Source organism: Trachemys scripta, chromosome 1 (genome assembly GCF_013100865.1).
Source record: "Trachemys scripta elegans isolate TJP31775 chromosome 1, CAS_Tse_1.0, whole genome shotgun sequence".
Taxonomy (NCBI): domain Eukaryota; kingdom Metazoa; phylum Chordata; order Testudines; family Emydidae; genus Trachemys; species Trachemys scripta.
Genome location: NC_048298.1, coordinates 200,808,717 through 200,833,483, shown reverse-complemented (window position 1 = coordinate 200,833,483; position 24,767 = coordinate 200,808,717). Strand labels below are relative to the sequence as shown.

The 24,767-nt window shown below is 39.9% G+C and overlaps 1 protein-coding gene across 9 annotated transcripts in view; it reads right to left on the bottom strand.

Annotated features, from left to right (window-relative positions):
* Positions 1-24,767, bottom strand: part of DMD (dystrophin) — a 1,855,422-nt gene that overhangs the window by 1,679,780 nt on the left and 150,875 nt on the right. Inside the window, exon 1 of one of the 9 annotated variants that reach the window (XM_034754691.1) lies at positions 6,543-6,672. The exons of the other annotated variants lie outside the window; for them this stretch is intronic. Coding sequence (XP_034610582.1) covers positions 6,543-6,561 — 19 coding nt within the window. The 5' untranslated portion in view covers positions 6,562-6,672. Of the gene's footprint in view, positions 1-6,542; positions 6,673-24,767 lie in introns of those variants that run through there. 9 annotated transcript variants of the gene reach the window in all.

Here is a 24,767-nt window from a genome sequence, read left to right as displayed (position 1 = left end):
GGGAGAGATGATATAAGGACAGATAGGACTTGAACCCAGGCCTGCAAGACTATTAGACAATCAACAGCCTCACACTGCCACCTGGCTGCAGCTATAATCTAGCCACTCCCTGTGACTCACAAGCTGCTGACATTGCACACCAAAGGAAGTCCCATTTTAGTAATCCCTGATTGTCTCCTTGATCCTATATACGCCTATGGAGCATATCAGGCAATGCCCAGGTAACAATGCAGATCTCTAGCTGGCTGCCATGACTAGCCTACTTCTCTGCTTCTGAATTCCCGGTATTGACCTTAGCTCTGACTTATAGTCTGAATCCTGATTGACCCCCAGAACTGCAACACCGACTGACACCTCCGGTTTACCCTTGGCCCAATTCCTGACTCTGTCTCAGGCTTTGACCCTTGGCTTCAGTTCCTCGCTCCTGCCACTATTCCTACCTACCTTTGCCAGGATTCTGACAATTTGTCATGACAATGAATGAATTCTTAGCCCCTTCACCAAGAGAGGTGTGCTTTTTTCTAAGTCATGAAAAAGATCCACCAGGAATAGTTTGCTTCCTTCTAAATTATACCAGAGTGTCTCAGGAGACAATATCCACACAGTGCAAAAGCTTGAGTAAGCAGATCAGCTTTATAGTGTGCTCTCAAAAATCAACAATTTCTACTGCACCAATGGGAAAGCCAAATTCCAGAGTGGAGCTCCTTCATTGACAATACCTCTAGAGAACATTAGTAAGAGCTCTTTAGTTGTTGGGGAGGAGGATAGTTCTAAGGCTGACAGCCTGGCCAATGTGAGGTTACTCTCGGAAAACAAAGGATCTCCTCAGACAAAGTTAATACTGCCGTCCTGCTATCTTGAAGGGATTCCACATCTATTATTGTTATAGAAGCAGGGATAGTCTTTTGTGGTTATGTACAACTAAACACTTTTCTTCTCTAAATGCCTTTATTGCAGTCATATCAAACATTATCCAGGAGGATTTAGACGAAGGTGAGCAAAAAACAAAACAAAAGTAAAAAATATCCAGGTTTCAGCTATCTGGTTACTAGGGGGATTGATAGGTATCTTCCCCATGTGGTGCCATTCTGCTATCTAAACATTCATTTTATATATTTGGGCAGTGGCCTCATTTCCTTTATGCATAATGCCCATTTACTTGAGCATGTCTAGAATTAAACTAGTAAATGTCAATGTTTTGGATCTGCACCTCTATTAATGTGTTTTGCAGTAATATCCAAAGGAATTAGAGATCTGCTTTTCTAGACACTGTACACACACACAGAAAGAATGAAATATGCCTAAAAGAGCTTATATTCTAAATATTTTGTTAAATAGAATTTATGCCCCCTTTCCATCACACCCCCATCCTTTCAGCCTGTAGATTTGGTGGTTGTAAGTTTGGTGTCCTGGAAAGTTACCTCATACAGATAATCATTTCTTCCAGGAAAGTCACAGAAATTGTGGCTATGTTTTATGAGTTTCTTTTCCTTTCCTGTTCCTTCATAATCTGTGTGTGTGGAGGGGGTGAAGTGAAGAATGAAAACTATTCCCAGAATCCTTACAATTAGTTCTGACTTCCATGTTTCTCAAGAAACCTATAGACCAGTGGTTCCCAAACTGGAGTTTGTGAACCCCTGGGGATTCACGAAATGTTACAGGGGGTTCTCAGGAAAAAAAACCTTAATGGTGGACAGAGTTGTCCCTAGGGACCCTGGGCGGCATGGGGCCAGCAGTCTGGAGTCCCTGGACTTCCAAGAGCTAAGCAGATCAAAGCAAGCATATCTATCACACTGAGGAGATTTAAACTTCAAGACTCCTTATAAGAAATGGAAAGGGAGGTGGATATTTTTTGCTGTTTTTAAAATTAAATAGGCAGCTAGTATAGTCTTTTAAATTATTATGAAGAACAAGTTTAAGCTTTGTTGTAACATGCGTTGTTTGCCTGGATTACTCAAGATCTGAATGCTTGTGTAGAAGGAACTCTGAGTTGGTTTCTTAAATACCTTCATGCTGTTTCACATCTGATACTCCTTGATGAAACATAGGAGCCTTCTTTTATAACAGGCTTATTCAAAGTGATACAAGCTACGAAAGTGAGATCTTGGAAGAATGTTGCCATTTTCATAATGTAATAAAAATACTGTAATGATAAATAATAATTCATAATAAATAGTGTGTAATAATAATGTCATAAAAACAAATTTTATATTTCCAAGATCACTGCTTTTATAATTTATACTCCGGTAAAGGAGAAAATCCCTGGAAATATTCATTTTTAGGTGGGGGCTCGCGAGACTTGACATTTTAGTGAAAGGGGTTCACAGGTTGTTGAAGTTTGGGAACCATTGTGTCAGATTGATTAATTTAATCCAAAGAAAACCAAATTTTACTTCAGAAAGTTTCTTTCTTTCTCCTGACTCAATAAGGGCTCTAAGGCTTCGGAATGACCCATTGTCTTTTTCATTAAAGAGTCATAAAAGTGAAGAGCAACCTACTCCTCTTCCTGGAAAGAGCACATTCTGCTGTTTGTGTTTGTTTTGTGGACAGAAAGAATCTGCCTTTGAAAGAAAATATTCTACAGAAGATCTCCATTTCCCCTATTACTTCTCTAATTATAAAATAATAGATATATGGTGTCTGCTGATGTGACCTTCTGGATACAACCCTCTCAGAAGCTGGTTCAAGGGTAACAACTCATATACTGGCCTTCCACGATGCCTGAGCTTGAAAGGTAGAAAAATATGCCCCTCTGGCTGAAACCTTGAGAGCTAAGGGTTACCAAGTTCAGACACATGCACTGATCGTCGGAGCCTTGGGTTCATGTGACCCCAGTAACGAGCGAGTGCTTAGAGAATGTGGAATTGGTCAGCACTATGCTCGGCTGATTTGGCAACTCGACACCATTAGGTGGTTGAGGGACATGTACATAGAACATCACTGGACATCGGCAATACCAGGAGGGATGAGCTGGAGTGCCTATGAGAAGCGCAGTCAGAAAAGTAACAAATACTTTCCTCATGGATTGTATTTTCTAAATGGACAACCAACCTAATTCTCAATTACTGAGGGACAATCTCCACTCATTGGTATACTTTGCTTTCCACAACCAAATCTCTGTACAACTTTTTCATGAGTGATGTACTCGAGTATTCGGATTCTAATATTTAAACTGTATTGTTAAATCTATTCACCTAAATTTGGGTTATTGCTGATTATGTACTCTATGTATCATATGACTTTTAAAAACTAACTTTATGTTTGTGGATAATCTAAGCAGTACACCCAGATGTACAGACACTCTTTTCCCAACCTATGTATTACATAATTTTTTTAATGTTAGCTTTAATAACATTTTTAAATATTTTCCCACCCAGATTTCAGTGTCTGCATTTCTACTTGTTTCATTTAAGAAAGATTGCAATGGGGAACCTATTCCAGAATGTTTAAAGTTAATTCCTTTCTAATGCGTTTCAGTACAGGGCAATTCCTCTAATTACCAATGCTAATATATAATGAATATGAATGGTATTTCTTACCAGCCTCTTAAAGAAAGCAAAAATGGTAAACTCAGACCACAAGATATGGTGCCAAAGTGTTCTGCATGATGTGGAGTGCAACAAATACGATCAACTATATTATTCACTTCAATTATGTCACAAGATTATAATTAATTATAATAAAGTCCTTTAAAATGGCAAATAAATATATGTAAAAATATGTTTTTGCTGAAATCTAAATAATTTGCTCAAAACCTCAATACTATCCTTAATCTCAGGACTTTTCATTATGTTCATGTGGCTTAACTAATAAAAGCTAACTTTATGCAGACCAGATGAAAGTGGCATTAAGTTAGATGAAAAAATATAGCCTGTCTAATGTGTGCTAAATTAAGAAATACTTAGCTATACTGAATTGAGTCATGCACATTGCTAATGCTCAGTGCCCATTGACAATAAAACAAGGATCAATGTGTCCCTCTTTGTTCTTAGTGAAATTTTCATGATTTAAATAAAAATAGACCAGAAACTTCTGCTAGTGCCATAGAAATAAAACTTACACACAGTGAAGCTAATAATTGATACAGGAAAAGAATTTACAACAGAACAACAGGTAGGAAATAGGAAACCAAAACTATGTTTTAAATCATCCTTAGATTTAAAAATTCTCATCGCAGAGGCAACAAATGCATCCAAAAAAAAAAAAAAAAAAAAAAAGCCAAGGGCCTGATCCAAAGCCTATTCAAGTCAATTGAAAATCTTTTAAACTAAGACATTTTCAAATTATTAAATTATTTTGTAGAGGTTCAAAAATTACCATCTGTAAACTACCCCAGGTGGTGCTAAAAGCTGAATGAGCAACTATGCCATTTTACTTCACAATAGAAGGAGGATGGTAAAAAGGAACTGAAGCGAAAATAATTGTCTTGGACTGAACAGGACATTTTACTCATTTAAGTAAACAGCCTCATGTGTTTTCTTTTGCTTTCATAGTGACACTAGTTAACTACAATAACTCCATCTATTTCAATTCAGGTTATATTAAGAGCAGTGTTTGGGATGATGGTAATGTGCTGAATTGCTCTCATAACAGCAGTAGATGATATAGTAATATACAGCTTATTTTTAACTGCTAAAAATAAGAGGCATGCTGACAAGATGTTCAGAAGCATCACAGAGCATGGATGAGCTCATATTGTGTTTGGTTGTGAATCTGAATGGATACTTTTATGATACTTTTTATGATATTTACAAATGTCCTGATTCACTTTGTTACTGTTTGGTTACTCATTATACTTCCTCACTGTCTAAGATCTGTCAGTGATGCCAGGTAGTCATGAGATTTCATAGTGTAAAATAATCAGTCTACATGTTTACAAAAATAAAATAATTAGTTTTCTAACTTGAATAAATTTATTCTCTTAATCAGCTAATTTAACCATACTAAGTGCTACATTCAAACATGGAAGTTAATGTGTCAGGGAAGAATGTGCTCTCACCTGCTCGGATCAGAGGTTATGAAAGTACCCAAATTTCTTTCTAGTCTACTGTGGGAAAACGACAATGAGATCAACTTTATTGTCATAATCACATATTTTATCAAATGTGGCTAAGTTTGTTGTAACATTTGCTCTAAACTTTCTTCTGAGATTGCAAAAGCAGTAAGAGAGAAACTCAGCAGTGTCAACAAGCTCGGTGGCATAGTTCAAGCTGTGAAGGTTCAATAAATAGGTCCGTAAACATTGCAAATCAACACAGCTTTTGATGAAATGTCAAGCAAGACAGAGCTTAGCTATATTCAGCTCAGCTTGAACTCATAAACCATTAACTGGCCTCTGTAGTTTCCAGAGAAATCTGTCTTATGAATAAAACACAAATATAGAAATTTAAAAAAGTATTTTAAAAGAGATTAATAAAAGGTTTTTAATAATGAGAAATGGAATTTATCCAGTCACTAGGGATGAGGCTTACAAAGTAAGCAAAAATGGATTATTATAGATCTTTAAGCTATAGCAACTTTACAAAATCCACTTTGAAAAGTCTCTTACTAACTTTGTTTTAGGTTTGAAGCACTGCAAGATAACTTCCATAAAGATTTTCACATGTTTCCTGCATGCATGAAATTTAATATTGCTTTATGCTTCAGAAATACACTATACTTTATCTCTGTCCCTTCTTAGTAGGAGACATATGGTAGGATTAATTCTATGGAAAGCATACAAAACACAGAAGCAGGTATGCATTTTAAAAGTTAAATATTGTATTATATCGCATATGTTAAAATATGCTTTCATTTATTTAGTGAATGATTTGAAGTTACTATAGTTACCTTTCACAATCAATCTTTTGCAGACTAAATCTAAGTGATTATCTTAGGCTGAATGCAAGGTTGTTTTGACCCAGTGGCCCAGTTTTTGAGCTAAATCCGTATAATAAGTAGGGTAGCTCATTTGACCATGTCCGGATTTATCTGTAGTGAACTTTATCATCTTTCTGTTTTTATGAAGGCCTCACCTTTAAAAGAAAGATCAAAATGTATTTACATGCATAAAGTAAAATCTCAGTTAGCCATACTTATGTAATAACTTTGGTATCACTGTTATGTACATATCTGCATTATCAATTTCCTAGTGAGTTATTTATTCTTTATTCTAATGAGACTCACAGATAGTGTGTGCAAATATGACTATTCTAAGTTTTCAACCTCTGTATTAGCACATAGCTGATATGATCTGAACAACATTTTTGAAGCATCTAAAAAAGTTGTGCAAAACACAACCGTCAAACAAAAGCTGCATTTAAAGGTTAGTTCTCAATGTTCTGCATTGACTGATAGCTTTCAGAAGCACAGTTATGCCTTCAACTTAGAAATCCCTTTATTCTAAGTCCTACAAAATACTATGCATGTTGACAAATAGTGATATAATATTTCAAAAATATCCCAAGAGATAGCAAACTGATCTAACTGATATCTTTAGGGATTATATTGTTAATGTTTATTCTTCTGAATATTTGTGGTATTTATCCACAGCTTTTACTCACCAGATGAGTCACCAGACATTTCAAATACTGCAGAGTCTTGCTACCTTCATAGGAAAGCTTTTTGTTGATTTCCCAGTTGGTACTTCTCTCTAACACATTCTACTGAGTACAAAAAACCTGGAGGGAGACTCCTAGCCAAGTGCAGGTCATGCAACCACATAATCTATGTCCATCTTTACAGGCACAGAAAAAAGGCACAATCTTTTTAGAAGTCCACAGGAGTGTTACATTCAATTTTGCTGTCCTAAACAATAGTGAGGTACTCTCCACGGATATACATCCAGTGTGTGTTGCAAACCCTCCCCTCTCACAGCAATGGTTCCTTCCTACACAGTCTCAATCTACCTGATTACGTTCTCTGTTCTAATCAGTAATCTTACTTTCCGTAGCAATAGCTGGACCTCCTGTTTCATAGATGATTTTTGTACGGCAGACAGAAGCAGCAAAGCAATAGTACTCTGCAGGAACTAGGACAATGGAATAACATTTTGAAAAACTATTTTTGTCTGCTCTTCATTTAAATACTAATACTATGGCATATATGAATGTGTGTCTGAGAGAGACAGAGAAAGAAAAAGAGAGATTATTACTACTACTTTTACAATCTTGTTGGAAGTACACTTGAATCCCTTAAAAAATCCTACCTGGTGACTCAATATTACCTTCCCTTAAATTATGTCAAAGCTTCCAGCATTTTCCCTTTAAATCCATACCAGCAGGTATTGTTACACTTATGCCTAGTAGTATTTTATTCCTACTTTTGACAACTACTAAAAGCCAACAAAGTAGTAAAGCTATGGATTTGTTTGCGCCTTCCTTCTCCTCCTCCCCTCTATTTTATAAAGAGGACACAAATGTTAGCTAGTCATTTGAAAACTGTGTCTCTCACTGAACTTAATCTGTATAGTTTCAGAGTAGCAGCCATGTTAGTCTGTATCCGCAAAAAGAACGGGAGTACTAAGGTGCCACAAGTACTCCTGTTCTTTTTAATCTGTATATTTGCTTAAGCAATGCAAGGTTAGTCCTGGAAGATTTTCCTATGCAGGAGTACAACCAAAAAAAAAATCTTAAAAACAAAAATCTTTAATTCCTTTAAAACAATCTTCAATCTGATTCTTAAGCACTACATTAAAATACACTCAAGGTTCTCCAGCTAGATGAGTTTATTACTTAAACTGTTGGTTCTGAAAAACACTGGAGAAAGTGTTTCTTTTATAAATCAGGAAGATTTATGCTATTACTGAAGCATTTGCAAGGTGCCAAATATAGACACATTTTAGTTATTTGTTTATTGAGATTAATGGGTTTTGGCCAGAGTATAGAAATTTTAGATCAATGTAAGACCTGGTTATAAGCCTTAACTAGGAAGTGGGCCAAATTCTGGTGGTCCTGGCTGTGGCTGTTTGTGAGCCACAAACTATTTGAGCATCCTCCTGCCATAAGGAAACATCCCCCTTCTCCCAGAATAGAGGGCATATCACAGGCGTGGTCAGAATCCTGTTGCACCTTCTGGCTGGTGGAGTAGCCTCTGGGGGGCCTTCAGTCAGATTGCAATTTACAGCTTTTACCCCCTGTAGCAGGGCAGTTACCCCACTCCTGAGAGAAAACTAGGCTGACTGGGGAAGCAGCCACAGCTGGGGTCACGCCCCATCAGGCCACAGCTGGCCCTATAAAAGGGCTGTGAGCCAGGGGCTGAGTCAGTCTCTCTCTAGGTGTGGAGAGAGAAGGACCTGGCTGCCTGGGAGAAAAAGGTACCTGAACTGGAGCAGTGCTGAGGAATAGGGCAAGAGAGTTGGGAAGCGGTAAACCCCCAGGCTGCAGGCCTTATGCAAGGCCTAAAGAAAGGTACTGGGGGTTTGGCAGAGGCACCTGGTCCAAACCCCCTTTGCCAGTGATGAGTTGTTTACAGACTGCAGTCTGCCCCGGTGAGTGGGGGCTAGGTGATGACTGGCAGTAGCCACTGAGGCAAGGTGGGGATAGGGGGTTGGGGTTCCCTTGGGAGGGGAGATCCAGAGTGGGGGTACTGCAGGGGCAGAACCCTGAGGTAAAGGGCACCGGGGTCCGGGCAGGACACGGAGCCTGAGGCAGGTGAGCCACTGGTCTGCAGAGAGTGCTCTGGGCTGAAGTCGCGCTAATTCCCAGGAGCACCAGCAGGAGGTGCCACGCCAGTGAGTCTCATTTCGGTACACCCCTATTGTGTCCTGCACTGAGAATAGCTTGGCCAAACCCAAAGATCTAGCCCAGGGATCGGTAAGCTTTAGCACGCGTCCTGTCAGGGAAATCTGCTGGCGGGCTGGGCCGGTTTGTTTACCTGCAACATCCGCAGGTATGGCCAATCGCAGCTCCCACTGGCTGCGGTTTGCCGTTCCAGGCCAATGGGGGCTGTGGGAAGCAGCAGCCAGCACATCCCAAGGCAGTTCAGGAATGTGGAAACATCCATTTCTAAAGATTCACTTTTCCCAGGAAATGTGCAACACGGTTTAAAGTGAAGAACACTTGAGCTGTTTTTGTTAAAGGTGACTGGGCCCAAATTTGGCATAATTTAAGAATCTCATTAATTTTTTGAATTGCTCTTTCCCTAAAAGTAAGACTAAAAGTTTACATAATTTAAAATTGTAGATCAGGAAGCCCAACTGTGAACACCTCTGGGCACTGGTTCCCTTCATGGGTATTTGTAAGCATACAGTGGTGCACATCAACTGTGCCAATCTGCTCTGTTCTTATGAGCTTGTAGAAACGTACAGAAGTTTGCAAGAACCCCATTCTTTTAAATGTTTGAAGAGCAAGGTAATTTTCTATAATCCCATCTATTTTTCAGATTGGAGCAGTCAAGCAGAACTGAAGGATAGCACTCTCTCGATATATGTTTAATAAATTATGACAGCTGGACATGCCTAAGCAACACCTTGACCTCTTCATTTGTATATAGCGCACACACCCTCTCTCCTATTCTTCATCTGTTTGTCTTTTCAGACTGCACGCACCCAACACAGAAACTTTGCCTGTTTCATTGTTTGTTAAGTGCCAAATACATCTTGGATGCACCTGAAAGAAATTGTTACTAATAATTATTAACTGATTTTGAGCATTTTAGAGCTAGTTATTTTTATTTTTTATTTGTATCATGGTAATACATAGAAGCCTCAATCAGCAACAGTGTCCCATTAAGGCTACCCCTCTGATACTTGACACCATGCAAGGCACTGCATTTAGCTGTATGGAATGGAAATCTATCAACCTCATGAAGAAACTTGCACAAGTACAGACAGATATCAGCTTCCTTTCTAAATGCAAACGGATGGACATCATACCAAATGGACTGAAGGTGAAAAATCCATTGCAATCTACATCCTGCTCAGACCACAGTGAGAGATTATGCCATACACTATCAAAGAAACTGAGGAACCACCTGATCAGCATCCTATACAGCAAACAGGAAAACATCAAAAAAGAGCTCTCCAACCTGGCGACTTTCATTAATAACCAGCCCTCCACACAAATGGACTTCACTAAAATAAGACAGGAGATCTACACTACACACTTCACCTCTCTACAAAGGAAAAAGGACCGTAAGCTGTCTAAACTCCTACCTGCCACATGGGGCCACAACAGTGGTACCCCTAACTTAGCCAGCAATATCGTCAATTTATCCAGCTACACACTCAACCCAGCAGAAGAGTCTGTCCTATTTTGGGGACTCTCTTTTTGCCCCAGTACCCCCACGAACATGATACAGTTCTGCGGTGATCTGGAAGCCTACTTTCGCTGCCTTCGACTCAAAGAATACTTTCAAGATAACACTGAACAGTGCACTGATACACAGATACCCTCCCACCAACAACACAGGAAGAAGAACTCCACATGGACTCCTCCTGAGGGTCGAAATGACAGTCTGGACCTATACACAGAATGCTTCCGCTGACATGCACAGGCAGAAATTGTGGAAAAACGTTGCCTGCCTCATAACCTAAGTTGTGCAGAACGCAATGTCATCCACAGCCTCAGAAACAACCCTGACATTATAATCAAAGAAGCTTATAAAGGAGGTGCTGTTGTCATCATGAACAGGTCTGACTACCAGATGGAGGCTGCCAGACAACTCTCCAATACCAAATTCTACAGGCCACTTTCCTCAGATCCCACTGAGGAATACACTAAGAAACTGCACCATCTACTCAGGACACTCCCTACACTAACACAGGAACAATTCAGCATACCCTTGGAGCCCCGACTGGGGTTATTCTATCTACTACCCAAGATCCACAAACCTGGAAATCTGGAATTGGCACTCTCACTGAAGGACTATCCGGATATGTAGACTCTCTGCTCAGACCCTATGCCACCATCACTCCCAGCTATCTCCGTGACACCACTGATTTCCTGAGAAAACTATAATGCATTGGTGATCTCCCAGAAAACACCATCCTAGCCACCACGGATGTGGAGGCTCTCTACACAAACAGCTTGTATTCCAACAGTATCCCTGATGATGACACAGCACAACTTGTTGCTGAGCTCTGTGACTTTATCCTCACGCACAACTATTTCAAATTTGGTGACAATATATACCTCCAGACCAGTGGCACCGCCATGGGCACCCGCATGGCCCCACAATATGCCAACATTTTTATGGCTGACCCGGAACAACGCTTCCTCAGCTCTCATCCACTCACGCCCCTCCTCTACCTATGCTACATTGATGACATCTTCATCATCTGGACCCATGAGAAGGAGACTCTGGAAGAATTCCACCACGATTTCAACACGTTCCACCCCACCATCCACCTCAGCCTGGACCAATCTACACGGGAGGTCCACTTCCTAGACACCACAGTACAAATAAGTGATGGCCACGTTAACACCACCATATACCGAAAACCCACCGACTGCTATGCCTACCTTCATGCCTCCAGCTTCCACCCCGGACACACCACACGATCCATTGTCTACAGCCAAGCACTGAGGTACAACCGCATCTGCTCCAACTCCTCAGACAGAGACCCGCACCTACAAAATCTTTACCAAGCATTCTCAAAACTATGATACCCGCACAAGGAAATAAGGAAACAAACCAACAGAGCCAGACGTGTACCCAGAAGCCTCCTGCTACAAGACAAGCCCAAGAAAGAAACCAACAGAACTCCACTGGCCATCACCTACAGTCCTCAGCTTAAACCTCTCCAACGCATCATCAGTGATCTACAACCCATCCTGGATAATGATCCCTCTCTTTCACAGACCTTGGGAGGCAAGCCAGTTCTCGCCCACAGACAACCTGCCAACCTTAAGTATATTCTCACCAGCAGCCACACACCGCACCATAACAACTCTAACTCAGGAACCAATCCATGCAACAAACCTCGATGCCAACTCTGTCCACATATCTACACCAACAACACTATCACGGGACCTAACCAGATCAGCTACATCATCACCGGTTCATTCACCTGCACGTTCACCAATATTATATATGCCATCATGTGCCAGCAATGTCCCTCTGCTATGTACATTGGCCAAACTGGACAGTCACTACGTAAAAGGATAAATGGACAAAAGTCAGATATCAGGAATGGCAATATACAAAAACCTGTAGGAGAACACTTCAACCTCCTTGGCCACACAATAGCAGATGTAAAGGTAGCTATCTTACAGCAAAAAAAACTTCAGGACCAGACTTCAAAGAGAAACTGCTGAGCTCCAGTTCATTTACAAATTTGACACCATCAGATCAGGATTAATCAAAGACTGTGAATGGCTAGCCAACTACAGAAGCAGTTTCTCCTCCCTTGGTGTTCACACTTCAACTGCTAGCAGAGGACCTCACCCTCCCTGATTGAACTAACCTCGTTATCTCCAGACTGATTCTTGCCAGCATATTTATACCTGCCCCTGGAAATTTCCATTACATGCATCCGACGAAGTGGGCATTCACCACGAAAGCTTATGCTCCAATACATCTGTTAGTCTTAAAGGTGCCACAGGACTCTCTGTTGCTTTGTATAAACACAGGGAGACATGATCCTTAACCTGAAGGGCTTGAATACCCATTTTAGGCAAGATGTGACAAATGAATGTGAAAAGCAAGAGGGAAAGAGTTGGATGAGGGTAATAAAATTATGCCCACTTGGTTAGACAAACTGATGATTCCAAATAACTGTGGTTTTAACATTTGTATTTCATTTAAGATATTTTAAAAATCTATTTAATATTTAAGAGGAGGTAAAAATCAAATAAAGCATGATCCATCCATCATTTTTAGCAGAGATTGTTCTTGAGCAGGAATCTAATGGGGTAATGGGGGTCCAATTTTATAAAGAATCTTGCTGGGCCTAAATAGGGTAAAGTAGGAGGGCATTGTTTTCCTGCGGCTTGCATCCTGCTTGCAATTTTAAAAGCTGTAGTATTGGCTCTCAGGAAGAGAGCTAGCAGGAGTTTGCCTAGAGAGGCATTCCCTAGCAGTAATTTCCTGTGTAGGGTCTTTGTCTAGAGAGTTATTCCCACAAAGGCTTGTTTACCTTATACAGGGACTTATTTATGGTAAAATATCATTTGACAAATGTTAAAGGTACAGTCTATTTATATACCATTTGTGACACACATTTTTGCATGAAATAAAGTATTCAGTTCAGAATAGACAGTCTTGGGACTGCCTAGTTTACCCTGTGCCACAACACTTAGGAATTATAATACTGATTTATAAATAATAGCTGCATATAATGTAGCTATATCTTTAGATGTGTAAATAAAGTCATTTTTAAAGGAGGTGCTATAATTCATTATCTAAAGTAGAGGCCAGCGAGGTCACTCAGTATAAGAATTTAAATCCTTATATTGATCTTTTGTTCCTTAGATCATGTGTAGTTAGGATAATTGAGGAGATGAGGCTGGGAGCTCTAGTGGGGAACAAGAGTTTACGCAGGGAACATAAATAGCTCTTACTAGCTTTTTAATGAGAGGATCAGCTTTCTAAAAGGAAACTTGCTACATTCTTCTCTGCTTGCAAGCTGTTACAGCTACTGATTAGGTCTAAGAGAGGAATATATAAATGTCCTTTCAGGTAGAGGTGATCTTCGATAATCTGGGATGAGGAAGAAACTAGACCCAAATCAAGCAAAAAATAAGTTTTCAAAAAAGACAAGTTGTTAAAATCCAACATAAAATCCTGGTTCCCCTGAAGTCAGTGGCAAAACTCCTATTGACTTAATTGGAGGCAGAATTTCACATCGGGATCGATGCTGGGCCCTAAATTGACTCTCATTGCTGCTACACTCTGAAGGACCAAACTCTGACACTCTTATTGTGATTGGGAGGTCTTGTTAGACACACATAGTATTATGAATATCATGTGCATATTCTCCTACAAAACATGGACAAGGCTATTTTACATTTTTGTAGTATAAATAAGAGTAATTTTAAATCTGCTTTTTGTTCTACTTTCCATCATTTGTCTCTGACTGCCTCCTTTATAGTCACTCAAGTGATATCCAAACCTGGTACAGTAGTACACATTTCTTCAAACAGAACTCATTTGTTTCCTCAGAAGTCAATGGCGTCATTGCTTTTTACAGAGCCTAGTGTTCTGTGCCAATGATTTCACTGATGGCTGCTGAGTCCAATGCGCGAGTGACAGTCCTGTCCAGAGGTAGGGCACACCCATGCACTAGCAATGCTCTGAATCTGAGCAGCAGATTCTTTCCTCCTTTGATGTTGGTCATCACAAAGCTTGATCCAGTCCACCTTGCAATGCCTCACTCCATCTATAAGCTGACTCCGCCAACCAGAGAAGCATTCTGCACTCCTTTCCCAAAGGATACTAAATCACCTTTGCAAGCATCCTGAAATCTGTGCAGTGGTCTGCCCCTCTTTCAATACTCTTCCCGAGCTTCAGAGTACAGCACACTCTTCGGGATTCTGCATTCGCTTGACAACTCCAAACCACCTAAATCTTTTCTTACTAATCAACATTCCCAGGAATGACATACCAGCATGATTTAACACTTCCACATTTGTCACCTTGTCTTGCCATCTTATTCAAAGAATTTTATGCAAACATCTGATATGAAAAAACTGTTTAGTCTTTTTGTATATTTGGCGTTAAATCATCCATGTTTCTGAGCCCTATCAAAGAGTAGATAAAACATGTCTCATAAATACAGATTTTCACTTTAGTTGACAATTTGTTATTGTTCCAGTCTCTGTCTTGCAAAAGACCAAAGTTCTTGGCTGCTTTGCTGATTCAACTAGTAAGTTCAGCATCAAGATCTACATTGTTGGTAATAGTAGAGCCAAGGTAGCAAAATTGGTCAATGTCATCTAGACGAATACTATCCAAGGAAATATCTGGAGCTGGTTCTGAAGAGCCTTGGTGCAAAACAGTCTTCAAGTGTATTGCTTGCCCAAGATTTTGCATGCATTAGAAAACTTGGTAATAGCATTGATGTCAGACATCAATGCTATGAGCCACAAAGGCTGCATCATCTGCAAGAAACAGGTCCCCTATGATGATCTCCTTCACCTGAATCTTAGCTCTTAAGCTTGCAATGTTAAAGAGACCTCCATGTCTAGAGATATGACAGACACTTTCTCGAACATCACAGAATGCATGTTGAAGCCAGAATGAGAAGTAAATATTACACAATGTAGAAGCCTATATGCAGTCTTGCTTCACTCCATTGTTGGTGTTAAACAAGTAAAACTGTTGGTTTTTATACATTAAAGTTGCCTTCATGCCATTGTGTAAGGATTTCACAAGATTTAGCAATACAGATGGACAACCAAGCTTCTTCAGAACAATGTAAATCCCTGACTGACTAATCATGTCAAAGGCATTTGTTAAATCTATAAAGGCCATATATAGTGGAATACACTTCTCTCTGCACTTTTTCTGCAGTTGTCTTACAGAGAAGACCATGTCTATCTTTCCCAAGAGGAACCCACACTGGCTCTCAGGATAGATTCTCGCAGCAAAAGTTTGAAGTTTAGATAAAAAATGTGGTTTAAGATTTCCCCCAGGATGTTAAGAAGAGAGATACATCTGTGGTTATTATAATCACTTCTGTCTCCTTTTGTTTTTATAGAGTTGGATGAAACAAGCATCCTTAAAATCTTGCCAGTTTTTTCCTTCTAACAGAGTAGCAATGCCTCATGCAATTTTTGCAGCAAGTCTTGTTTGCACATTTGTAGACTTCAGCAGCTAAGCAGTCAGATTCTGAAGCTTTGTTGTTGGGACTCTTTTTGATACTTTGTTCAAGTTCCTCTAGTGTAGGTTTGACATCCAATGAAGTCATAACTTCAAACCCAGGCAATTTGCCTAACATACGTAGGTCTACTATAGACTCCCTTGAGTATATCATTCCATAGTGCTCAATCCACTTCTCCAGTTGCTTCCCTTTATCAGTTGATCTGTCTTGTTCTTTATCAGTCCAATGGCAATTCTAATGCCCTCATTCAACTGTCTACTGTCACCTGCATCAGCCGCCTATTGGATACCATTGCAGAAACCCAGCCAAAATTCTTGAGCACACCTCCTGGAAGCTATTTCAACAACCTTACAAGCGTCTCTTAAGTTGTTCAGTAGTAGAAGTAGACTTGTAGGTGATCAGAGACGTTTCCTCTCAATGAGTGACAGCAATATCTCCAAATGGTCTATGAACCAGTCAACCTTTTTCTTAGTACTCTTTCCAAAACTCTTGATTGCCGCATTGTACATACTTGTCTTTAGAACTTCCTATGCATCTGACGCAGTTCGATTCATTCCAGCTGTCTTTGCTACTTCATTAAAAAGCAATTTCTTGACAAGATCATTGATTTGGTGAAAGTCAATATGAGATTGTACAGCAGTTTTATTACAGTGGATCTTCTTAGCTTGACATTTCACCTTTCAGCAGACAAGAGAGTGGTCTGTATCATGGTCTGTGCTTTGGAAGGATTGTGTATGTAAGATATCTTTCAAATATGTACATCTTGTCAGGACCAAATCCAGCTGGTACCAGTGATTGGACCTCTGGTGTCTCCATGATGATGTTCTTCTGATATTACTAGCAAAGAAGGTGTTTGTCACTGATAAGCCTTCACTAGCACGGAGTCAAGAACTCTGACCATTGTTATTCATACATCCAATGTCATGCCCACCCAGAATCCCAGGCCACATCTCAGCATTGGACCCAACTCTTTCATTGACATCTCCAAGTACTAGGATGGGTTCCTTCCATGGAATCCTGTCAATCAACTCTTCTAGTTGTTGGTAAAAACTATCCTTCTCCTCATCACTAGCCTGAAGAGTTGGAGCATAGATACTGATGAGGTTGATGAATCCCTTCTGTAAACTAACTTGAAGTGTCATACATCAGGACACTGCAATCGGAGCTTCACACAATGACATACGTTCATTTCTGATAGCAAAATCTACACCATACTTTCTTTCTTCTTCAGGTTTGCCATGCCAGTAAATGGTGTAGTCCTTCTCCTTCATGAAGCCTGTATATGAAGCCAAGTTTCCAAAAGAATTGAAATATCAATTCTAAAACATTCAAGTTTGTTACTCAACACCATCCTCAAATCCGAATTCAAGTCAAAGTTGCATCCTGGGGTCAAACTCTGAATATTCCAGCAAGCAATTCTGTTTATAAAACCAGTTGAGGTAGGATGTAAACAAAGAGGCGGGGCTTGTTTGACCTAGGGCCACCATCACATGAGGCAAGCAGGCCACCCCTATACAGGGCTGCTTGGAAATCTTGGTAGCTACCCCAGGGCTTTTATGCTTCTCTTGGGTCCCTGTGACCATCTTGCCAAGCCCTTCAGTGTATACGCCTAGGCAAAGATATGGAGGAGCGGAGGCTGCCAGAGACCTGTCGTCCCCTCTTTAGACCACTGAGCCAGAATCCAAATGCCAGAGTGAATCTGGACGCTCAGTGACACAGGGGTTGTAGTTTCTTCCAGAGATCAACCTAGCAGCACTCACCTCAGAAGTTCAAGTTAACATAATTGTTTCACTTTTTTTTCACTTCCACTCTCTGCCTTAAAACCAAAAGGGAAAAAAAGATTGCTAATGTTATCATATTTTAGTCCCTAAAGGAATCTTTCACATCCCCAAAATTGTGCTCCATGCATCAATTAGGAGTTATTCTATTTGTGTATGTTGATGTGCTTCTAAATTTAAAACTCAAAATAACTGAGCATACCAGAAAGGTGTCCATACACTCTCATATGTTTGTCTATTCAGTAGAACAGTAAAACATATTACTGAGGTAGACAACCAACACTGCACTCATTCAGCCACATGGATATTATATACACCTATATTACAATTTTTTTTTTACCATTTCTGTAGTTTCACTGCTGTATATAGATATGCTTCATGTTATCTTATTGACAAGTTTTTAATGTGATTCACACGGTAAGCTCCCTGAATATAGCAACTGTATATGAACGAAATCAAAGAAAACTTACAAGCTCAATTCATACATGGAATTTTAGAAGGAGAGAGGAAGTGATGAAAACACTTTAGCTAAGGAGTCAAAAATTTGCTAACATTCTATCACCCCAGATATTCGCTAAATTACAATACAACTCCACTTTAATGAAGTGTAGTTAAACAATTTCGGGTTAGGTTTCTCAAGGATGTACAGAGACAGTTATCGTATTGGTTTGGTGACTGGGACATCGGCTGAGAAAGAAAAGGTGCATTCTGTCCTGGAAGAGAGCCAGAGATGGATGCAGCCTCCCAATTCAATGGGAGCACTATACTAAACTGCTGAGGGGGCTTATTGGGAGCCAATCAAGTGGAGGCTTGAAAGCAGCCAATCAGGGCCAGGCTGGGTCCTATAAGAAGGCTGAAGAGCCCAGAGGAGCACAATGTCTCCCTGGAGGGCAAAGGGAGAAGAACTCTTTCTGAGAGAGAGAGAGAGAGAGAGAGAGAGAGAAGAAAATAAAAAATAAAAATAAAAAGTACCTAAGACAGAGCAGGGCTGGGCAGGGTCAGCAGAGCTCTAGGCTATGACTGCCAGACTGGGGCCCTGACACACAAGGTCAGAGAGGGTGCTGGGGCTACGGGGAAATGGCTCAGGGAAGCAGGCAGTAGAGGAGTGTTGGAGAAGGACAGTAAGTGTCTGCAGCTAGAGGGTCCCTGGGTCACGGCCCAGAATAGCGGGTGGGCCTGGGCCTCCTCTCTTCCTCCCCTCCCCCCCCACTTGCCAGTGATGAGAGGGGCAAAGTCAGACTGCAGTTTGCCCTTGGAGGAAGGGGCTAGACTGATGACAGTAGTGAACCACTGATGCAAGTGATAGAACCAGAAGCTGCTGGTCCCCCAGAAGTGGAGGGAGAGCCAGTGGAGTGCGCACAGCTGGAGGGCAGTGTCCAGAAGTGGATGCCATGGTCTGGGAGTGACGGGGGTCTGACGGTGAGGAGTTGGAGACCGAGACAGTAACGGAGGGCAAGACACCACTAGTGAAGGCACGCTGCTGAAAGAGTTAATACCCTAACCAACTAACAGGAGGCGCCGCTGTGGTGAGTCTGGCACTGTTACAGTTACCTATGTTCACTAAGAATTTCATTTTTAATTAGAACATTGCTGGGCATCCTTCCTTGAGCACTGATTGGATTTAAAATAGTTTACTTTTAATGCCACACATTTCAAAGGCTCCAGGTTTCCGTTAAAGACTGGAAAAGTGTTTGTACTTCTGTCTTCAAGAGTTATGATTACTAAAATCTGATTATCTGTTAAGAATAAAGGGACAAATTTTCAAATACGTATATTTGAGTTCCTTAAGACATAGATAGGCGTCTAGTGGTATTTTTCAAAAATACCTCAGTGCCTAACTCCTATTGAAATCAATGGAGCTAATCTCCAGGCACTTTTGAAAATCCCACTACATGGCTATCTGCAGCATCTTTATTACCTCATTTGGTAATACATTAGCAGATTTCCTAATTGTTTTTTGAGCTGTAAAATGATGCCTTTGCCAATTGTATTTTGTGCAGTTGTCCAAAGAAACAGGGTAACACAATTTGCAAAAGAAACAGTTATCTGGCTAATCTTTTATAAGTGCACATATCTACTGTTTCAGATTATTTTAAAATTTCATAAATGAAAAACATTGTTTAAAAAAACCCCAAGAGTTATGTTTGAAAGTATTTCCACATTCATTCTTCCCTAGAAAAGAAGCTGTAGATTGTGGCCAGGTAAATACAAATAAATAAAATGTACTAACTTTATAACTGTGGGTCCGCTGCTTTTTTTTGTTTTGGTTTTTTTTGCTTTCATTCCCTTCTTTTCCTTTCCCCTTCTTCTCTGTCCTATCTTTATTTCACTCTATCTCTGAGCTCTTTCCTCCTTGCCATGATGTTTTCATTGATTTTTATACTCTTCCCCCCCATCTCATGATTCTTTGGCAACAAAAAACTCAAATTTCTCTTTTTTTTAAAAACAGGTTATTTTTCTCTTTCCATTTCCTGATTCTGTGGCTTCCTCTCTCTTCTGCCACCCTTGTTCATTCTGTGTTCCTGAGCTTACCCCCAACTCTTTTCAGAACACAATTAACCAGAAATTGGAATTTTGTCCAGGACAGCGGAGTTAAAAGTCCTATCGCCTCCTTTTCCACAATAAAAATAAAAATGCCCATAGTATCAATGACTAAACCCAGTCAGAAGCACATTTCCAATAGCACAGTGCTGATCCATGCTGGAGCGGTTCACTATCAAGTCATAAATTACCGAATCAATAATACTACTGCCTATGGCTTCTGGGTTTTTTAAGACGTTCTCTCATCTAGGAACTGATTGGGACCAGTATGCTTAGTTTGTGAGAACTAATGTGACCACCACTCAAAGAGAGGTATAGCTGCGGGCTGCAGTTAAAATTAAACCCCTTCATAATATACATATCACTGATAAGGTTTAATTAAATTAAACTGACCACAAAGATTAGTGTAAATTGAACTTCTGTACCTCAGACATCCTAATAGTCATTTGACACAGACCAGTCAACATGAGGTTTTCAAATATAAAAGTTATGATGCTCGATTACATGTCTTCTCCCCTCTGCCCAAATCAAATGTGTATTACAGTTTGCATCAGAATGTCTGTTGGGAGCCAAACATTATCTGAAGAAATAAAGTTTGGAGTCTTCTCACAGAAAGAAGCATCAAGCATGTTCAACATGATAAAACAAACTGCCATATCATTTGAAATGTGCACTACAAAGTAGCCATCAGTTCAGCTATATTTACACAAAGAAAAATCAATACAGACACTGGATCTGAATCAAAGTGAGGGAAAGGTTTAAGAATAAGACAGAATGCTAAGTTGCATTAGTACTAATTTTATTTTGAGTAAAGCAACTGTGATTAAAGCATTTCCCCCCCTCCCATTCATTTTTTTCTTTTTCTTTTCACACAATGGGTATAGTTATTTTTCTGGTACAAGACAACAGGCTTTTTAAAATACTTGCATACTTCCGATCTGGAGCTTTAGGCAAAATAATGACTCCTTATTCAATGCCCATTAATTATCTTCAAAATATGTGAGGAATGGATGAAATAAGAGTGAATTCCATAGACTTCATATTCACCGAGACCCTGATCATTACAGTCAATAAGGTTTTATCATCATACTCCATATGAGTAGAAGCTAGCCCTAATTTCTCTGCCTCTTTCATTTCTCTTCAGAAACTGTGTGTTTGGAAAAAAGAGCACAAAATCTGCCAAAGAAACCCTCAGTACTATCTGCCTAAAAAGAACAAAACTCAAACTCTGTTACAGGTTAGTTGGTTGGTTTGTGTAGTATATTATTCGTATTCACACTGTCCCTAAGTTTCCAGCCTATGTGATTATAAGACAACTAACAAGTTCAGAACTAAACTTTGCTATTAAGCCATACAAGTTCCTAATGCCATTTTGCATGCAAGTCTAATGGGTCATTTTCTAAGTGGAACAGCACATACCAATGAGTGTTGTTTAAAATAGCCCACATCTCAAGTGTTAAAGGGAATTTCCACTTAATTCTTGAAATTAAATATACTTCTTGGTATGGAATGGCCATACAATAACGACACAATATGTTCTATGTTGTTTCTTTACATGGGATCAGGGCACAGAAATTTATCAAATCTAGGAAAATTCAAATGGGGTATTAGATATTTGAACTCAGAATCTTGAGAAAAATCTTTAGATGGATTGATAAGTAGATTTTTTTTTTTTTTGGTTTGGTTAGTTTTATTTAAATAGAATACCAGTAAGATATTCCTGCTTAAAATGATTACACTGAGATATTGATTCCTAAGTTTATGTTACAAATGTATCCTTGGTTTAATATCATCAGTAGCATCCATCCTGGAGCACACTCCTTAAGTAAAATGCAGTATCTTACCACAAATCTCTTGCTCATCACTGGATTTTGAAATTCAGTGCAATAAATTAAATGGCCACATGCAATTTTTTATTCAGAGAATCACAAAACCCTGCATATATGTAAATTGAGACCCAAAGTAGCAGGAAGAGAGGGGCGTTACTCTGTTTAGGATTTCGTGGCTTTGCTCGCTAGTTCATCTAAAGCAGCAAGTTAAAATATGAATGGATCTGAGCCTTCACCCAAAGCTCAAATGAAAATGTTTTTGAAGCAGCTTCCTTGTTATAGATCCATCTGAAATTGGAATCTGAAATGGTGAAATAGTGCAAAAAAGGCTGTTCTTGTAGTATTTCTAGATACAAATACCACCAGTTATCTTGAGAGACTATTCTCATAAGAGTGTCAGCCTAATTTTGCAGGCCCAAGAAATCCAGATAAGCATTAATATTTCAAGTGCTTAGCTGAACCTTTTTTAAGATTATTCATCAAAGAAGCCTCAATCCAGCAAGCTGCTCCAGGTTTCATGCACCCACACAGAGCCCTACTGACTTCAGCTCCATACAGGTGCAGCGGTCTGCCTAAACAGAGCAATCTGTGGGATCAGGGCCTAGGAAATTAAATAGACACACTACAGGGCTCCAATCCAAAGTTCACTGAAATCAAAGAATGATTTAGTCTGGAAAACGTGCTTTACATTGAGAGCCTAAAACCGGTCAATCTATTTAGTTTATCCAAGAGATGGTTAAGAGATAATTTGATCACAGTCTATAAGTACTTACGTGGGGAAGAGATTCATGATAGCAGACATCTCTTTAATTTAGCTATCAAAGACATAACAATATCCAATAGCTAGATTCTCAAGCTGGACAAATTCAGACTAGAAATAAGATGTATTTTTTAAAGTGAGAGTAATAAACTACTGGAACAACTTACCTAGGGATGTAGCGGTTTCTCCATCAGTATAAGTCTTTAAATCGAAATTGGATGCCTTTCTAAAAGATATGCTGTGGCTCAACTAGAAGTTATGGGTTTGATGCAGGAATTCTGGGTGAAATGGCATAGCCTGTGTCATGCAACAAGTCAGACTGATTATAATGGTCCCTTCTAACCTTAAGTATCTATGAATCAATGTGTGTTCTTTCATTGATCTCAATTGGCCTTGGTTCAGGCCCTAGATCCCTTGAATATATACTGAAAATGCAGTTCAGGTTTAAATAACTTATGGATATAATTCAATAGTTATCCCAATTATTTGTTTCAATTAATTTTTATTCATCAAATATTTGACCTCACCTACACAAGTACTTAACTTCTGAGGGGCTAATCACTGTCAGATCTATGTTACACCCAAATTATTAGTTTCTGTAGTACAGCATAAGTAATTTAAACAATCCCACAATGTCTGGAAAGTCATCTACAATTTAATCCCCATAAAACTTTTGAAAAAGCAAATCTTTGTCTGGCTATACTGAAAGAAGGACAGGAGACACTTGATAAAGTTGCAGCTTGATTAAAATCATATTATGTCTTGGACTACACAGCAGATAAAAGTGCACAGTGCAGGTAACCCCATGTTCATTCAATAACTACCCAGGGGGCTTCTGTCAGCTCCTCCCCACTTTTTCCATCTAGGTCCCTCAGCCAACCCGTTGCTGAGGCCTTGCCACCCCTCCCCCCCCCCGCACACCCTCGGAGGGTTAAGGTGGGCTATAGGAAAAGGGGATTGGCTGCCTGCTGTTTCAGTCATAGGAGTTGCAAACCCCCCCCACCACCACCCATTCCACTCCTTTAACCAACACCTCCTTTTTAAGTCCTTTACCAAGGCATTTATCTGGTCACTGAATCTCTTCCCTATGGAGTACCTGCACTAGACATCCACCCCACACTTACATGAGTTGTGACTTATAGCCTAACTTCCTTCACACCTCATGTTAACAAAGCCTTCCCTGAATCCACTGTGGGGAAGGCAAAGCCTCCTTCTCCCCCCCCCCCCCCCCCCACACTCCACCTAGCCCAATCTGGTGATGTGGGAAAAATTCATTCTCAGCGCCCCCTAGAAAGGAGCCACTAGAGCAGTGCTGACAGCAGATCCTGACCAAATCTGGTATTTTGCGATCTGAAGGGGAGGGAGGCTGGGTGCTGCCTCACCTGCTCCATGGAAAAGGGTTTATCCTGCCTGGGCTTGCCCCTTTTCAACCCTTCTCCCCTTCCAGTCCCAGGGGATGTGTCAGCGCCATCACCCTTTTACAGCAGCTTCTGACTTCTATCCCCCACCCAATCCATAGAGCACTCTTCCCTTTCCCTTGCCCAGTGGTGCAGTAATTATAAAGGATAGAGAAGTAATGCATACAGCAGTAACCAAATAATGCTCTTTCCCCTTTGCCATTTCTAATGATATTCTCTATTAAAAAAAAAAAAAAAACTCACTTTAGTCCTCCTTCATATCTGTGTGGAGTCTTTAGAATGCAGAAAGTAGTAATGTCTCACTAAACCTGCCTGCTGAAGAGGCTCTCTCACATATACAGTACAATTAAGATACAAAGATAAAACAACTTACAGAAGGCAATTGCAATTTTATAGTCACTTTGAGCCTTAATATCACTAATACATCACTTTGTTTCAACACTTATACCTCTCAGCATAATACTTCCTGGAGATCCCTGCTCCAGCCAATACAAATGTTGATGAAAAAAATAATTGGAAGGCTGTCTGGGAATTAATGAAAACAAAATGCAGCTTCGCCACAGAAGAGGCAGAAGGCTCCACATTAAAAAGAGCACATTAAGAACAGCGAACAAATATTTTATTTGTTTTGGAATCTAAAGTAATTAGATTCTTTCTTTTCTAAAGTCAGATTGTAGATCAGTATTATTCCAATTACAC